Genomic DNA, 16,620 nt, shown 5'->3' on the forward strand with positions numbered 1-16,620 from the left:
CTAAATTGTCTAGTCTGCTAAACTGCACATAGTCCACGAATGGGCGAGAAACTAGACTTGGTCAATCTTCTCAGGCTGCCTTCAGAGCCATGGAGGAAGAGAACTGGGACCCAGAGATAACTACTCTGAAGGGAGAGCAGGGAAACCCTGAGATCCAAAAAACTTCCCATAAGTTGGTTTTAAATCCAGATCCCCCACATTTAAAACCCATGCGCTTCCCAAACTCCCTGTGCTCCAGTACTTACTAGTGTGCCAAAGGACTAGGCAAGACTTTATAGTAACTAAGTGCTACTAGATAGTTACTAGGTGCAACCAGATAGTGAGTTATTAGTTGGACAAGATATTTAACATGTAGGACAAGGTAGTTACTTGGTGGTATCTGATAGCAAATTACTAGGTGGGACTAGATAGTAACAAAGTGGGACTATGTTGTTACTAGGTAGAAATGGTTACTAGATGGAAGTAGTTACTGGATGGGAATAGCTATCAACTTGATCCTCAGCAAATGCATTCCAGTGTAGGTCTGCAGGGCCCAGAATCTGTAGCCCTTCCTGGATGATTAGATGAACCTCCTGAGAGAGGGTGCTTTCCCACCTGGGCAGAGGGAGGGATGCAGCACATAGTGTTAGCTGTGTGAACGCTCCAGACTGCTGAGGTCAGATATGGAGAGAGCATATGTGCTCAACAGCTCTTGAAGAGGGGTGCTGTCATCAGATGGACAGCTTAAACAGAGATTTGGTTCTTGGAGGGGGCGTGAGTACATCAGGCTTTCTGGGCGCTCCTGCATCTCAGCTGCAGCTCTCCCTGTCTGCTTGTTTGTCTTCTTGGCAGACAGAATCCTCCAGTGTCAGCCTGGAGCTTTAGTGTGTGGCAGTAGGTGCTTGCTTGTGCGTATGTGTGTATGTCACAGGGAAGGTGGGGGGACAGCCCTTGAAACATTTCAGGCTTGGCTCTCTGACCTGTCGAGGCAGTGAGGACATCTGACCAGTAGATGTTCATGGGGCCTGGCTCAGTTGCTTTCTTGTACCCCTTTCTGATAGGGCACCAGACAGTGAGAATGGAACCTCAGAGCTTGGCCTGACTGTCACTGTCCTGAGCAGGTTGGAGTGTGGTTAGGAAGGAGGACCAGGAGAGCTAGCTTTCTGAGATGTCCTCAGGGTCCCCTCGTACAGACCAGCACAAAGTGGTTTCAAAACTGACTCCGCAGCCTACTTTCTGGGATGGGTCTGGGTCTCTAACTTGATGACTTTAGGCACAACACAACCTTTTAAGCTTTAGTTCCCTCCATTAGCAGTAGAGATTACTGTCTCTTTCCAGGTGTTTGGCAGCTGGACGAGGGAGTTGGGGGTGGGGAGGCAATCACCACAGAGCCTCTGGAGGAGTGCTAGCTAGATCCTATCCTTGCTGTCACCTCCCTAACACCAGCTCCTGTGTCCATTGCTGTTGGATCCTGGTCACCTTAGGACAGCAGGTCATAATAGTATGAACCTGTTGCTTTGACTGGGTCTTGAGCCTGGCTTTGCTCCTTGCCTTCTGGAGATCTTGGACAGGTGTGATGGTGGCCATGTCTGTAAAGGGGAGATTGGTTAGGCCCTCCTCACAGGTCATGATGCCAAGACACACGTGGGCAATGGCACATCTTAAGAGGCATCTTCAACTCTGTCCTGGGGCTGCTGGGGATTCATCATGAAAGCAGCCATTCAGATTCTCCCTGAGTGTTGAACTCTGTGGCCCAGCCTAGTGGGCCTGTGACTCTAAGAGTAAATGCTGTGGCATGAGGTGACCCTGGACATGGGGGCAGGAGATGGTTCCAGTGTTGCATACCCACTCACCTGTGGAATGGTTCATAGCTTTTCTGGGCCTCGAAAGTTTGGAACAAGTAGTCGCTAGGGCATCTTCGTGCTTCAGAGTTTGCTACTTCTGTGAGCGTTTAGTTGGTTCCTCTTCCTTGTAGTTTTCACGCATTCCCTTCCTCTTATTAGGTTTGGTGCTGGCTAGTTTTTTGTCAATGTGGCACAAGCCCAGGTCATGTGGGGAAAGGAAACCTCAATTAAGAAAATGCTTCCCTCGGATTGGCCTGTAGGCGAGTCTGTGGAACATTGTCCTGATTAGTGATCGATGCAGGAGCTGCTGCAGGAGGACGCAGCTCACTGTGGGCAGTGCCACTCCTGGGCAGATGGTCCTAGGTTGTATAAAAAGTTGGCTGAGCAAGCCAGTAAGCAGCACCCTCTGTGTTCTCTGCTTCCTCTCCTGCCTCCAGCTCCCTGGCTTGAGTTCCTGCCCCAGCTTCCCTTGTGATGGACTACAAGCTATAAGCTGCAGCTAACCCTTTCCTCCCCAGGTGGCTTTTGGTCACAGAGTTTTATCGTTGCAATAGGAAGCTAGTTAGAAGAGGCTCTGTGAAAGTGTCTGGGAACTTAGTTGTGGGAACACAGATTGGGACTTTCTGTGAAGTCTCCCTTTCTTGCTTTCAGCGGTGGGTGTGGTATGGTCTCTGCAGAAGAGTGCTGTTACATTAACCTACTGCTCACCGTGTTCTGCCCTGATGTTTCCATGGTGAGAGAACCCTGGGCTGATGCTCTATAGCCCAGGCCATCACTACTCGTGGTAAGAGGACCCGTTAGTGGGGCCTTGTACACTAAAGACAGGGCTTCCACAGAGCTAGTATGCCCCATTCCTCTGCGGAGCCGAACCGGCAAGGGGAGGGAATCCCTACCTCTGACCCCACAGAGCAGATCCTGCCTGGCTTTGGGGAGTCCTAAACCCTAGGGAGGGAGAACACTCTCAACTTTGCTTCCAAACACTGAAAAGCAAAATCTGTAGATTTCTATGAGGGGTTGCTTTGTGTAAAACCCCAGTCACTGCTCTCCCTGCCGTGTATGCATGGGTTCACTGGTGACAGTCATGAGCCATGAACTGTCATGGAAATGGAGTCCTGGGGGGAATCCTTCCTGGGGCAGACAGAGCTCTTTGCCCCAAGCTCACATGAGGAAAATGAAATCAACTGTAATCTAAATAAATAAAAGAGGGGAAGAAGTATTTAGAAATCTGTGTTTACTCTGGCACGCGCCTGGCCTCCACTGCTCTTGACATATTAGGAAAAAATTTTGGCGGGGGTCCACTAGAAGCACTTAAAAGGCATATGTTTCTCTTCAGAATACAAGGGGCTTGGAATGCATTGTTTAAACAGAATTCTTACGAATCTTTGATTCATTAAAAAATATATAGATGTATGTTTGTTTCACTTGTGTTAACAGTGGCATTGATTTCCTTAACTCCTTTCTCAGACCATTTGAAATCATTATTTTACTGACTATTTTTGCCAATTGTGTGGCCTTAGCGATCTATATCCCCTTTCCAGAAGATGACTCCAACGCCACAAACTCCAACCTGGTAAGTCTGGAGCCTCTGCGTTTCTTACTACTTGTGGCAAATGAGCTTACACCACGTGGGTTCTGGGTGCGAGGTGGGAGAGACGTGAGATGTGTGTTTGACAGGTTCCAGGGCTTGGCACAGCTCATATCTTTGGGGCGTTTTGCTTTTTATTCTGATCAGTACCTGCCTTATCACGGTCTACTTCCTGATTGGAAGACTATTCCAATCAGGCGGCGATGAGCTGTGCACATGTATGGGTGCGAGAGTGGTGGCTCTTGTGTGACATTAATGCACGGCCTAAGTCTTGAGTGCAGGTGTCGGAGCGAGCGTTCTTGGATCATCAGTTGTATTTTGAGTGCCGCTGTTCCACTGTGAGGCTTTGCTTGCGTGATCATAGCATCCTGCATGATTACACGATAAATAATTTCTAGGAAGCTTTTAGCAGAGTTTTCTGTTGCAGCCAAGAGGTATCATTGAGTTAAAATGACTTTATTTTTATTTTTTATTTTTTTTGGGGGGAAAGGCGGCTTTTCATTTGGATTGCACAGAGGCCAGCACTGGCAATTTGGGGTTAGAATTTGCCCATGGAAAAAGTGGAGAGCATGTTTACTTTTGGCTGAGTGTGAAGTCATTGCAAACGCAAAGGTCTTTGCTGGTCTGGGCATGTGAGGCAAGCTCTGGAATGCACTTGGCAGAGCTGGGGCTGCCTGGAGAGCTCCAGCAAAAGCCTGCAGAGGACTCTCGACTTTCTCCTTCTTGTGCCGAGACATTGGTAGTCTCCATGTGATTTTCCCAAAGCATGTTTGGTCACCAGGCCCGCCGTCTTGCCTGTCATTGGTGCCTTTTGGACTTGCATGGGGTAGGTTTAGGAGAAACAGGAATGTTAGGGGATTTTCCTCCCTGTAGTTGTGGCTCCTGATGCTGTCAAAGGGGGGGGGGGGTCTCATTTCTTTCAAAACCTTCGACGTTTCCAGAGATTAAATCTCTCAACTTGTGGGTCTCAACCCCTTTGAGGGTCACATGTAAGATATCCTGCATATCAGATGTTTACATTATGTTTCATAACAGCAACTTTATAGCTATGAAATAGCACAAAGTACTTTTTGGGTGGGGGTCACTACAACATGAAGAACTGTGTTAAAGGGTCACAGCACTAGGAAGGCTGAGAACCGCTGGAGTAGATGCACTCTTTAGAGTTCGCTCCAATTTCCTCAGCTTTTGCTATTAGCTACAGACCTGTACTAGGGAAGGTGTTCTGTCATGTGTATGGGTTGGGGTTCTTCTGTGTCTCATGGGTAGTATGGGCGCCATGTACTGGGGATAGCTTCCCAAGGTCCCCGAGATAGGCATCAAGTACTGAATGATGGTATGTCTAGAGTCAGTAGGGAGGACATCTTCTCTGTAGTCCATGCAGCCCTGTAGGTATGACCTTGTTTCTTAACACAAAGAAACCTTTCCCATGTCAAGATCGTATGAGTTAAAGTGTCATCCCAAAGCAGGACCATCTCCCACTGGTTCTGTCTCTTGGAAGTGTTTGCCCCTCTCCTCTGCTGCCCTTCCTTAGAGCTCTTATCCGTCATTTAACCTGAGGGAGCTTCAGAAGCAGCTCTGGTTGGAACTAATTTATATCTGTTCTCAGACCAATGTATCCATGGCTGGCTAAAACCCTCAGCCTCTCTCTGTGAGATGGCAGCCTGGTAGGTGATAACAAGGATCCAGTGTTGAACTTGCTCTTGGTGTGGCTAGACTCGGGAGACGATGGAGGGGTGGCAGTTTGCTTCCAACCACAACAGAATGATGAAATGTTTTAAAACTAGAACTTAACCAAAAAAAAAGAAAAGAAAAGAAAATCGAGTTGGATACTCAGCATTGGGTAGATTTTATGGCAAGTAAATAATTCTTTGATATATCTGTGGCTCTCATCCCCATTCTCTGCCCTGGAAATGAGGGCATGTAACCAACTGGTTGGTGGGGGAGGCGGGAACCAAGGATGAATCTGAGGAAGCTACAGACTAAACAACCAAGCCCCACCCCACATGTGAGCAGAAGTACTCTGCTGTGGAGATACCCAGGGAGTGCTGTGGCCCGGAATCTGCTCCTCCTTCCCTAGGGCATCCCTCCTTGACAAAGTCTTCACGCCTCCTTTTCCCTCCGCAGTTTTGACTTGTCTTCCTTTATATACAGAAACATTGCCAGTGATTGATCCAGCGCCTCTCATTTTCTTTCCCCCTCTCTCCTTGATCTCATCTCTGTTCCCTAGCACAGTAGGAAAGCCTTTCCCTAAGGAAACAACTTATAGGACCTGTTTCTCCAGCTCTAGACCCCTCTGCACCTTGGCAGTACTTCCTGCAGTAGAGGCTCTCGGGCCTAGTAGCCCTTCCTGTGCTCGCCTGTCTGGAGATTTTAACTGTGCATAGACTGTGTTGAACCCCTTCCCGTTCTCACTCATTTGTTTAAATTTTCTGTGCCTTAGTTTCTTCATCTTTAAAGTGGGAACAATAGTGCCTACGTCACAGGCTTGGGGTGAGTTGACAGAGTCAGATCATAGCAGTTCTTAGCAGTTCTTCAGAGAGCACTGTAGGAGGGGATGAAGATGGGGCTTCCCAATGCTGGGTGTTGTTATTGCCTTTTTCCCAGACTTGCGTGGCCACTTCTGCTCTCCAGGCTCTTCTTTCAGTTGCTTGGTAAATGTTCACAGCAGGAGTCAGGTGCTACTGTGAGAGACAGAACCCATGGCTAATAGGGAAAGTCATGCATGGGTAGATGCCCCCATAGTGCAGGGTCTTCTGGGAGGCGATTTCAAGGTCAAAATAGGTATTTGGAGCTGAGGCCCGTGTGTAAAGCCATGTGGTCACACTTTATGGTGCCGTACTAGCTTGGAGTGAACGAGAAGAACCAGGTGACAGGACACTCAGCGTATGCCAACCGCTGGACTCCATTGCAGGCAATGGTGGAGTCCCTTGTGTCTCTGAGACTAGGAGAGAGTCTTGCAGGGTGAGTGAGATGCTGAGATTGTGCCTCAGTGTTTCTGAAGAGGAAATGAAGTGTTGCAAGGTTAGGCTGACAGTGACGGTAAGCCCAAAGATGGGAGCGGGGTGGATAGGAAACAAACTTTTGTGACCACATGCATGCTGTGGTCTTGGGAAGTTGATATGTGTGCACTGTGATATAAGCTAGAAGGACTTCAGGAGGGTCCCACGGAAGGGGCCTGAGGGACTGGCCTAGTGAGGATCTGTGGAACATGTGAATGGAGATACCTGTAGGTGATGGGAGGGCTGGGCACTCCAGCTCATGATGAGGAGGGAGATGAGGAAGGAGGGTGAAGAGGGAGAGGAGGGTCTGCAGGACAGAGAGCACCAGGAATGTATGGCCCATGTTAGACTCTTCGAGTACCAGTTTGTGGAGGTAGAGAAGGGAGGCAAACCAGAAAAGGACTTGTGGAAAGTGAAGTCCCGCTGTGGGGCCTTGTAGGCCGAGAGGAAGTTACAAAGTGCCCACCAGGAACTGGTTGATGGCTAGGCTTGTCATTACATTGACCAGAATCCGGTGCAAGAAGGCTGCATTGACTGAGGTGCTGGGTTGAACTTCAGCTCCAAGGAGAAGAGACCCTTGAGTGTGGCTTCATCTGTCTTGATCCAAGGGGTGTGTCACAGCTGCTCACTGAGGCTCTCTCTGGCCAAAACAGTCCGCTGACAAAAGTATTCACTGCCCCTGGAATGAAGCAGGTTACTAGCTTGTCTTACTAGAGAATTGCCATTTCAGAGTCCCGACTTGAGTCCCAGTAGGGGAGAGACCAAACAGTGTCTGAAGCCATGGTTCTCAAACTCTCTGACTTGAGAATTGTACAGCACCTGGGGACATGCATCTGTGTTCCCAGACCTGCCCTGATTCTGAGTCTGGAGTAGGGTCTGTGTAGTCTGTTTTTCGCAGTTTTTCTTACTGCTTCTGAAGCGCGGGTGGGGGGGTATGCCTTGCTCTTTGTGAAGAGATCTAGAATGTTCTCTATTGTGTGAGTGACTCCACCCTCAGCTCCCTACACAGTCGGTCTCTGTCTACCCACAGCTCTCTCGAGGATCCAAACAGAAAGATGACACATGTCAACTGCTGGGAGGTCTCCCACTCTGCGGGGTGTAAGAGCAGTTTATTTAGCAAGGCATTGCTCGCCCCAGTACAGAACTTGTAAACTCGCATGTGTGCCTGCTCCTAGTCTCGGTTTCTCTTGCAGCTATCCCAGCTCCCATTCATCCCCGTCTCTAACAGTTGGCTTACTTTTGTTAACAGATTACAAACAATCCTGAGTAGAGCCGTAGTTTTATTTTCAAGGTAGCTCCTTTCTCTAAGTGAGTTTATGTGGCATATGCTGCATCTAGCGCACATTTCTGCAGTCACACCATCTTGGTTACCTTTTCTAGTGAAGTCAGTGAGGCTGAACTGGCCAGTGGCATGACATTTCCGTTGTTACTAATCGTTGTCCTGTTGTTGACCATGCCACCCACAGTGAAGTACATCATTTATAGCACAGCCACTGTGAGCCCAACCTGCCGACAGTTGTTACTCTGTAGGTAAATTCTGTCGTGCCTGGCGAACAGCCTCTGCCAACCAAGGGAACCTATTGTGTGTGTCGAATGCCTGGCTCTCTGTAAACTCTGAAGTTCACAAAGACTTGGCTGGAGTTGACTGTTAAGAGGATATGCTGGCATTTGATGTTTTATGGAGAACATGTACCATGTAATTTCTAAGCAAGAGCCAGGCTCTGAGTACCATTAGAGAGGAAGGCAGAGCAAGGAGAATTACGTGAGCCTGGCCTTTTCCTCTTCAGAGTTTGGAGTGACGAGCTTGGGACATGACAGTCCCATGCACTGTTGTAAAATCAGGGCAATTAAACTGCACTCTCACCTGTGGTGAAGGTTAAATGAGGTGGCTGTGAGAGGCGTGGAGCCATGCCCTGGTGTCCTGGGCCAGCAGACACTTCTGTCCATTAGAAATAGAATCTGGGAGCATGCTAGGATCTGCAACACCTCAGGATGTCCTCAGCCTCAGAAGGCTGCTTCCGGGCCACTCGAATGCAGGAGGATGGCTGTGTAGGCTGGGGCTTTAATCTGGGTATGTTGATGCATAAGGAGGGGTCCTGGGAGGGACAATCCTGTGACCCCTCCCCCCCCCGACCGCCTCCCCTGCCACCAGTCAGTCAGCTCGGGGACTCAGTGTGTCCCCATTCTTGGACACCACTAGGTTGAAGCCTGGCCTGCATTTTGACTGCTCCAAGTTCTGAGGTGTGATTCCTGCTGGCTAGGCCCGAGGAATGACTAACAATGCCTGCGTGCGTCTCTCTACACTCCTCTCAGTGATCTGTAGTTAATTCCGTAGTCAGTTTTGCCTGGGAGTGAGCTGTCTTTCTCTGGGCTTGTGCAGCTACAACAATGGCATGACAAGCAGGTTTTACTGCTGCCATCTGTGTGCCCTCCTAATTGAGCAGACATACTGTGTAAGTGTACGAGGCCTGTAACGTACACACTGCATAACCACGGTCATGAGCCGCAGCACCCCTGCTTGCTTCTGTGAACCTCCATGTAGAGAGGCGGCACGAGGCTGCAGAAGGCAGCCTGTTTTTAAGTGAGAGGAAAAAGCTTAGACCAGTACACACGAAAAGACTTTTACAGAGCAAGGCCTCCAGTAAAAAAAAGAACCAAACCACCCCCCCCCCACAACAAAACAAAACAACAACAACAACAAAACCAAAACAAACAAACAAAAAAACAAAACAGCAGTAAGTGTGTGTGAGCAAAATAGGAATGGGGGAGCTGTGCTGTGCAGGCTGACCGGTAATGCCCTTGGAGCACAGCACAGCACAGACTCCTGCGCTGTGGCCCGTGGTCAAGCGCTTGGCTTAACTTCGGTTGTGTCTTTTCTGGCAGAGAGAACGTAGCACCTTCCTTGCAATTCCTCCAGGTGCTAGGGATTTGCATATACTATTTATAATCCCCCACTGACACATGGCCATTTTTATTTCTTTGTCTCCTTAAAGTGGGGATTTAGTTCATCTTGTTCGAGACTGGATCTCAGGTGACTGGCCCCTGCCTGGCTCTTGATAAACGATTGTCGAGTCAATGACGAGACAAATGACTGAAGGCCGCCAGGTTTTTGTTCTTTCTTTGTGCCTGTGGACGAGGAAATGGAGACTTATAGAAGTAAGAAGACTTGGCGAACAAGGGATGGAAAGAGAGTTGAAACGAAAGTCAGAACAAAAGTACAGCATGGGCCCTTCGCTCCGGTCTTTGTGGAAAATGTTTCAAAGATGAAGCTATGACAGTCCTAGCAGATATTTTGAAAAAGCCAACCAAAGCAAAACAAGATCAAACTTGTTCCTTTTCAAAAGCAAACTTAATGCATTTGAAGCTAAATGGAGCTAAGCAAATTGTTCTAAGTCTTCTCTGAGTCTACTTTGTTTTTGGGAAGTGGATGTGATGCCATGGAGCACAAGGGTCTTCTGCCTGCTAGACACGTGCTCTTTACCTGAGCCCCAGTCCCGACCCTGTCTCCTGATGTCTGCTAGACACATGTTCTACCTGAGCCCCAGTCCTGACCCTATCTCCTGATGCCGGCTAGACACATGTTCTACCTGAGCCCCAGTCCCGACCACGTCTCCTGGCTTTAACACAATGACGACAAACACAGCTGACAAGTCTGTGTTATCAGAAATTTTGTGGTGCTCCATGATGGGTGTCACTTGTTACTGGGGACACTGGGATCCCCTCTTAAGGTTTTTCGTCTCCTCAATCAAAGAATTTGAGGACGACTCAGAAGGAAGATTGAAGACAATTTTATTAGCGTTTGAAAGGAAACCACAGGCTAGGAAAGCTGTCAGTTTTGGCAGCTGTCCAGAGGAAGAGGGAAAATAGCCACGGGTTTCACATGGAGGTTCAGCAAGAAGCCCCATGGCAAAGGGGGGTTAGCTTTAGAGCAAGAGTGAAAAGGGCCCAAGTCTAGAGAAAGGGAGCTTAGACTATCTCAGAGCCCCAGAGACAGCAGGAGGAAAAGGGGAAGCTTTGCCTCTCTGTTCAGAAAGACGCAGACCTTCCAGAGCTCCATCCAGACTTCGCAGGAACTATGCAGAGATCAAGATCCTGGCAAGGAAAAGCAGGTTATCTCACCAAGACAATACTTATTCCTCCACCTCTTTAGAGGAAGCCACTTTCCCGGGGGTGGAGTGAGGTACTTCTTAGCCAGGTCATTGACCAGTCAAACTCGATGAACCTTGTGCTTTGTGTAGCTCCGAAAGCTGGGTTTCTGTTCAGGCAAGAGGCAGACTCTACTCTCTAGCCTAGGAAGAAACAGCTTTCCCTCAGTGGCTCCGGTGATATGTGTTTGTGCAGTTGCTGTCCTGTGTGCGTTTAGACACAAATGTGCTTAGATGATGTGGGCTGGATATGAGTACTGCTCTGTTTTATTGATGTAGACACCAAAGCTAAGAGACTATAAACTATTTGCCCATGGAAGATTAGTGTGAAATGATTGTGGGATATGTACTGCCAGTTTGTGTTCGTATTATCTCAGCCACAGGTCTGTCTCCCCAAATCTTATGGTGCCCCATTTCTGGCTGGACCAGTAAGAGGAGGGACAGGTTCCTCAGAAAACTTGATAGAGGTTTAAACCACAGTTTAGGCGCTGAGTTCGGGCTAGGACCTGGTGAGTCAAGGCAGAAACACACACACACACACACACACACACACACAAACCGGCAGATTACGAGAGCATGACAGTTCACGTGGGATGGCAAGGCCCTTGGTAGATGTGTGGTTGATCAGGGTGCCTAGGTTATTGTTTGACTCTGTACTTACACGCTTACTGTTTCCAGGGGAGCAGGCAGTGTCTGCTTTGCATTTGCCGGTGGAGCACAGGAGGGGACACTTTGAAGTCTAAATATGATGACCCTTCTTGCTCTGTTTTCACCAATCCCTATTCACTCTAGGGGAAGTCAAGTTGATGCCTCCTGTAGTAAAACCTTTTCCCAGGTGCCTTGGCACTTACACGTATGTGAAGAAAGCCTTCTAGAATATAAAAGAGACCCCTGGATCCTTAAGAATAATGAACATATTCCATCCTCTTTCGGGGATTGCATCATCACTAGGAAACTGGACTTTGAGACTTGCAGTAATCCTGTGAAGCCATGGGGGGTCGGAACGACTTGCAGTGTGCCTTTGCAATGCGCCGTGGTGGGAAAGGTTTGGGGTCCACTGCTCCGGATCCTGCCATCTACTCTTCCTTCCTCTCCTGTGGACTCGGGAAGTCCATTCGTGGTCCTTGCTAGCCATGTACAAAGTAAAGGCAGATAGGCTTTGATGGCCAGCTTACCATGAATGAGCTACGTGAGCTCTGGGGATGGCGGTGTTGGGTTTGGCTGCGCGGTGCCTGTCCCCCACTACTCGCTCTGTTCTCGCTAGTTCCTGTGTGACTGAGGCACTTGGGTCTGTGCCTTCTGACGACTTTAATGTCAGTACTCACTGCTGGCAGTGTTTTAAGTACACGACATGTGTTAACTCATTTAGTCTTTTCAACAAGCCCATCAGACTCCAGGGAGAATCACAGTCAGCCCCTCACTTTCTTATTTATGTACTTCACTGACATAACAGGGAGTGAACATATTTGCCATAGTCATCCTCTTTTTAAAGAGGGGAGAGGCTCAGTGAGCTAACTTGTGTGAGGTCACAGCCTGGGAATCAAAGCGGTAGTTCTGAGGTCCCATCTGAGCAGGTGGCTCCTGAGTCTGTATCCTTACCTGCTGTGTGGCGCGACCTCCCTGAGGTGTGGGAGGGAGTGGGTCTCCTCTAGCCCCTATCAGGAGTGGAGGTCCTCAGGGTGTGCTGTGTCTCTGAGTGTCCTAGGGTCCACTTGTCTACCAAGGGAGGGCACAGATCATCCGCTGGCTCCTGAGACGTGGGGTTGGCTTTGAGACCTGGCTTTCCCATGGACCAGTGACTCATATTAGCTGAGGTCTCCAGTCACACAGGACTCCGGGCATTTTCCTAAGTAGAGAAAACATTGTGAATTGGAGTGTCAGGTGCACTTCCTGAGACAGGTTTACAGCCAGAGAGAGAACTCAGAAAGCTGCGTGTGAGCTCCAGGTCTCCTGGGATCTGTCAGTACTTGCTGTGGTAACCTGAGGACTGGGAACATTAGGTGGGGGCTACAAGGACATCCACCTGAAGACACCTCCCCCTATCTCTCAAGGTACAATTGAGCTCCTCCGCGGCTCTCACGCAGTACGACATCACTGGAGAAATATGAGCAGCCAGGTTTTGTGGAAATACCACAGAACTCTATCTAACAAACTGGGTACGGGACCAAGAGGAAGTTGAACTGGCTGCTGTGGTTCTGGGGTCTGATCCACCTCTACCACTGACTACCGATTAGGCCTTTCCAGTGTCCTGCCGTGGACTTGAGACTTCTTAGTTGTGAAGTACAGATAATAACGCAGTGGGCCGTGGCGAGTCAAGGGAGAAAATGTGTAGAAATTCTGGGAAATACACAAAAAGCCCCACAACTGTGCTTACTGCTGCTATTAAAGCTACACGGATATTCTGTCTCTGGAATGTTTACTCTGTGTTTCTGGCACATTCCTCTGTGAACCTTAGCCTCAAGATAACTTTGAGATGTAAAAGAGGTAAAAGCCAAGTTCCAAATTTAGTTTCTGACCTTTCTAAGATGGATGGAGAGCAGTGTGGCTGTCACCTGCTTTCTGGAGAGCTGGAAGAACCGCTCTGGTTGGGAAAGTATTTTGTATGTGGTGCACAGACTGGAGTGACGGCCCCTCACGCCGTGGCTGGAGGACTCATTCAGAATGCTTCTCACTTCTTCTGGGTCCAGCTTACCTTTCTGAATTGACCCTCTATGCTGTGTGTGATAGCTTCTTTTTATCCTGATCCATCTGCACAGACTATTTTCAAATAAAGTCGCGTTCCCAGGCTTGACCATGAGATCATAAATAGACCTTTCTGAAGGGCACAGTTCAGCGTCTGCTCACAGCAAGAAGGAGTAGGGATCACATGTGCCCTGCTCCTGGTGCAGTGCCCGCCCGGCAGTGGGTAAGAAGCTCAGGAGTGACGGGCCAGCCTTGACAGTGCTGGTGTTGGGACAGTGGGGCTGTGAGCATGCCTCTCTGCAGAGGTTAGGCCGGTTGGCCCTTACTCATTTAGCGCCACCGTCACTTATCTCTGGACTCCTTCCTTCTCCCTCCACTTGCTGAGTGCCCTTGGGCTAGCGTTTGCTTTCTGTTTGTTCAGAAGAGAGACTGGTAAGGTGTTCTTAGATACTCCAGACATCTGTGCCTCCCTTCCTGAAGAATAAGCCTGCTGACACGATCCTAGTGCACCCGTGTACACACTGCTTCAGATACTTACTGGATGGCAGCTGTGTTCTGGGAGTGTGTTGGGAATACAAAGCTGCACAAAGGCTGGCCAGCATCACAGGGATGTCCCTCATTTCCTCTGGTCTCTACCCTAGTGGCAGTCTTGGTTCCTGTGCTTCTGAGGGATGAGATTTCAGAAGCAACACAGTTGCAGAGTAAGCAGTCAAGAGCGATTAGCACAAACAACAACCTGCTTTTTAGGTAGAGTGGGCTGGCTTGCAACAACCTGCTTTTTAGGTAGAGTGGGCTGGCTTGCGCAGCTTCAACCCCTCTCCTAGCATGGTGCTTTTCTCCCTCTCCCGATTAGCCTGTCCCTTGTGCCTCTCTCAGCGTAGGCACTTCTAGGAAGAGAACTTTTTTTTTTTCTGGGAAGCCCATTTTACACAGAATTCTGTCTAGGTAAATATATAAAGATGCAGGAATGTGTATGGGACTTAAGCTCTTAACATTGAAATGCTTACTTGGGGAAAGGGCAGTGGCCCTCTGTGTATTCCCCTATCCTGAAGTTGCTTTCATCTGCCCTAGCTATTAGGGAACACTGTCAGTGATTGCATCCTGTTGTTGAGGCCCTGAGCTGGCCCATCTGGAGTTGGCCACCGCTGCTGTCTTTACACCCTGACCATCAGCCAGGAGCCACTATTATGTCTCTATACTGTTTTAAGACCTTGAGCAGGCCCACCTATGATATCAGGGCAATGGGTTGATGTTGAGAGTAACTCAGGGTGTCTGTGGCACCTGGTGAAGGAGGAGATGCATGCACTTGGACAGAGGTATTGTGGACCCGATGAGGAGTCTGGGGTTTGTCCCAAGGGTGGGGTTGATGTTTAGTTAGCTGCTACCAGCCTTCAAAAGAGCAGTGTCCTGCCTGACTGGATTAGGAGGAGATTTGAAAACTGAGTGACCACAGGACCCTTAGCTTTCCAAGCGAGCACTTGTGTGGCTGCCACCGGGCCCAAGTCTATCTCACTGAGAGCGCGCTGGAAGGTACAAGCTGCCCTTTCTAGAAGGGAAGGAAGTCTTCGAAAAAGTGCCCCAATGGAAAGGGACATGGGGTGGGTTCTTGGGATGAGATTTCCTACCTCTGTACACTGGATTTTGGTGACCTAGACTTCATTTGCCTGATTAGCAAGGGGGGCTCCAGATCTCTGTGTGTCTGGAAGCGCTTGGTCGCCATACAACCAGCCTGGGGGTGAGGATATTCTTACCCGCACTCTTTCTCTGCCATTTTTAATTGTGTAAGTGAAAACCAGGTGTTTAAACGTGTGTACCGCTTTAGATCTGAAATCTCGCATGTCTCTGGTCACAGCACACCTTCTATTTCAGGTTTAGTCATTTTTAAGCATACTTGCTTTTCATCTCTCATTAGCCGATTGTCACATAACCGGGCATCGTTACATTCCAGTCCCCAGGGAAGAGACATCCAGTTATAAAAGATAGAGTATCTGCTAGCCTGTGTAGTTCCCCGTTTTCTGAGAACAACTGGCGACTCACCCCGATGATGGTGGAGGTCAGGTATCACCGAGCTGGCGGTTTGGTGAGAAATGTGCATTTTCCTGGCATTTCTCTTTCTTGTCTCAATTTGCTTAATGATCATTTCTTGCTAATGGCGCTTTGAGGAGTCTTGGAGAGGCCCCAAATTGCAGAGGGAACTGCGAACAGGAACAGAAGTGCTGACCTGGCTGTGTGCCCCAGGGCAGGTCTCTTAACCTTCTGAGCCTCAGTTTCCATCTCTTACTTAGGGCTAATTGCACCTACTTAACTACCGACTTTTGTGAGAAGCATTATCTCATTAGAGATAATGTTCTTAAAAGTGCTTTGAAATTTCGTGTAGCATTTTCAAATGGGAAGCATTGTTATTTTTGTTATTGAGTGCTACTAATTCAGCACCAGAGGTGGTGAAGAAAGAAAAGGCCATTGTTCTCACCATTGCTCCTTCGCAGCAGCTGGGTACTGTGGTGTGTGTGGATGGAAGGGCCATGCAGGGAAAGGCCATGAATAAGCCATGGAAGAATTCATGGTCAGACAGGGAGACAAGCGTTGCAGAGGGAGAGACGAATAGGCCGCCAAGAGGCTGTGGATCTTTCGTGTTCCAAGACTCTCTAACTATAGTCAGGAAAGGCTTTCCTGGGACAGAGACATGAACTTAGCTGTCACTAACCGGAAAATAAGAATCATCTTGAGACTATCATGAATCAAATGAATATTTATTGGGTAGCAAGCAGTGTGCAGTGGGAGCCATATAAATACATTTTGGTTGGGGAATCAAGTACTTCCTAAGAGAAGATAAGCGTGGGTACCATATTTCTTCTTGGAGACAGAGTGTGGAAGTGCTAGGTCTTATGAGAGGCAGAAGAGGTACCTTGTTTAGGCCTGAGATTCCATGGTAATCCCAGAAGACAGGATGTCTCACCAGAGAACCTTCTAGGCGTTTGCTGGTAGTTTCCCTTTATTTACAGCCTATTCTTAGCAGAGTTGGAACATCTGTACCCGGATTCAGTCCTTCCTGTCCACTTGCTCAGCTGAAGGATCAGACGAATTTTGCACCTCCCCACTGTTCCCTTTGCTTTGTTGAAGGACTTTGTAGGAACCTGACTGTGAATTTTAGAGGTCCTGACTCATTCAGGGTACTTGTCTCAGGGTTTGTGACCCAAGTCAAGACCAAATGTGGGGGATGAGGCATAAGGAGGAGACCGGAAAGGGGGAGGGTGGAGAACCTGTACACATCCAGAGATGGTTTAGGAAAAGGAGCGCCACACTCCCTGGGATCTCCGTGCCCTTCCTGTTATCACAGGCTGGTTCTGCTGAAGTCACAGCCCTGTTCCAGATCTGTCTCTGTTCCC

At 48.8% G+C, this 16,620-nt stretch overlaps 1 protein-coding gene across 16 annotated transcripts in view; it reads left to right on the top strand.

Annotated features, from left to right (window-relative positions):
- Positions 1-16,620, top strand: part of Cacna1c (calcium voltage-gated channel subunit alpha1 C) — a 548,575-nt gene that overhangs the window by 54,245 nt on the left and 477,710 nt on the right. For all 16 annotated transcript variants that reach the window (XM_038318989.1, XM_038318993.1, XM_038318994.1 and 13 more), the window contains exon 3: positions 3,290-3,393. In XM_038318989.1, the coding sequence (XP_038174917.1) occupies positions 3,290-3,393 (104 nt within the window). The remainder of the gene's footprint in view (positions 1-3,289; positions 3,394-16,620) is intronic.

Source organism: Arvicola amphibius, chromosome 2, assembly GCF_903992535.2.
Source record: "Arvicola amphibius chromosome 2, mArvAmp1.2, whole genome shotgun sequence".
NCBI classification, from domain to species: Eukaryota; Metazoa; Chordata; class Mammalia; order Rodentia; family Cricetidae; genus Arvicola; species Arvicola amphibius.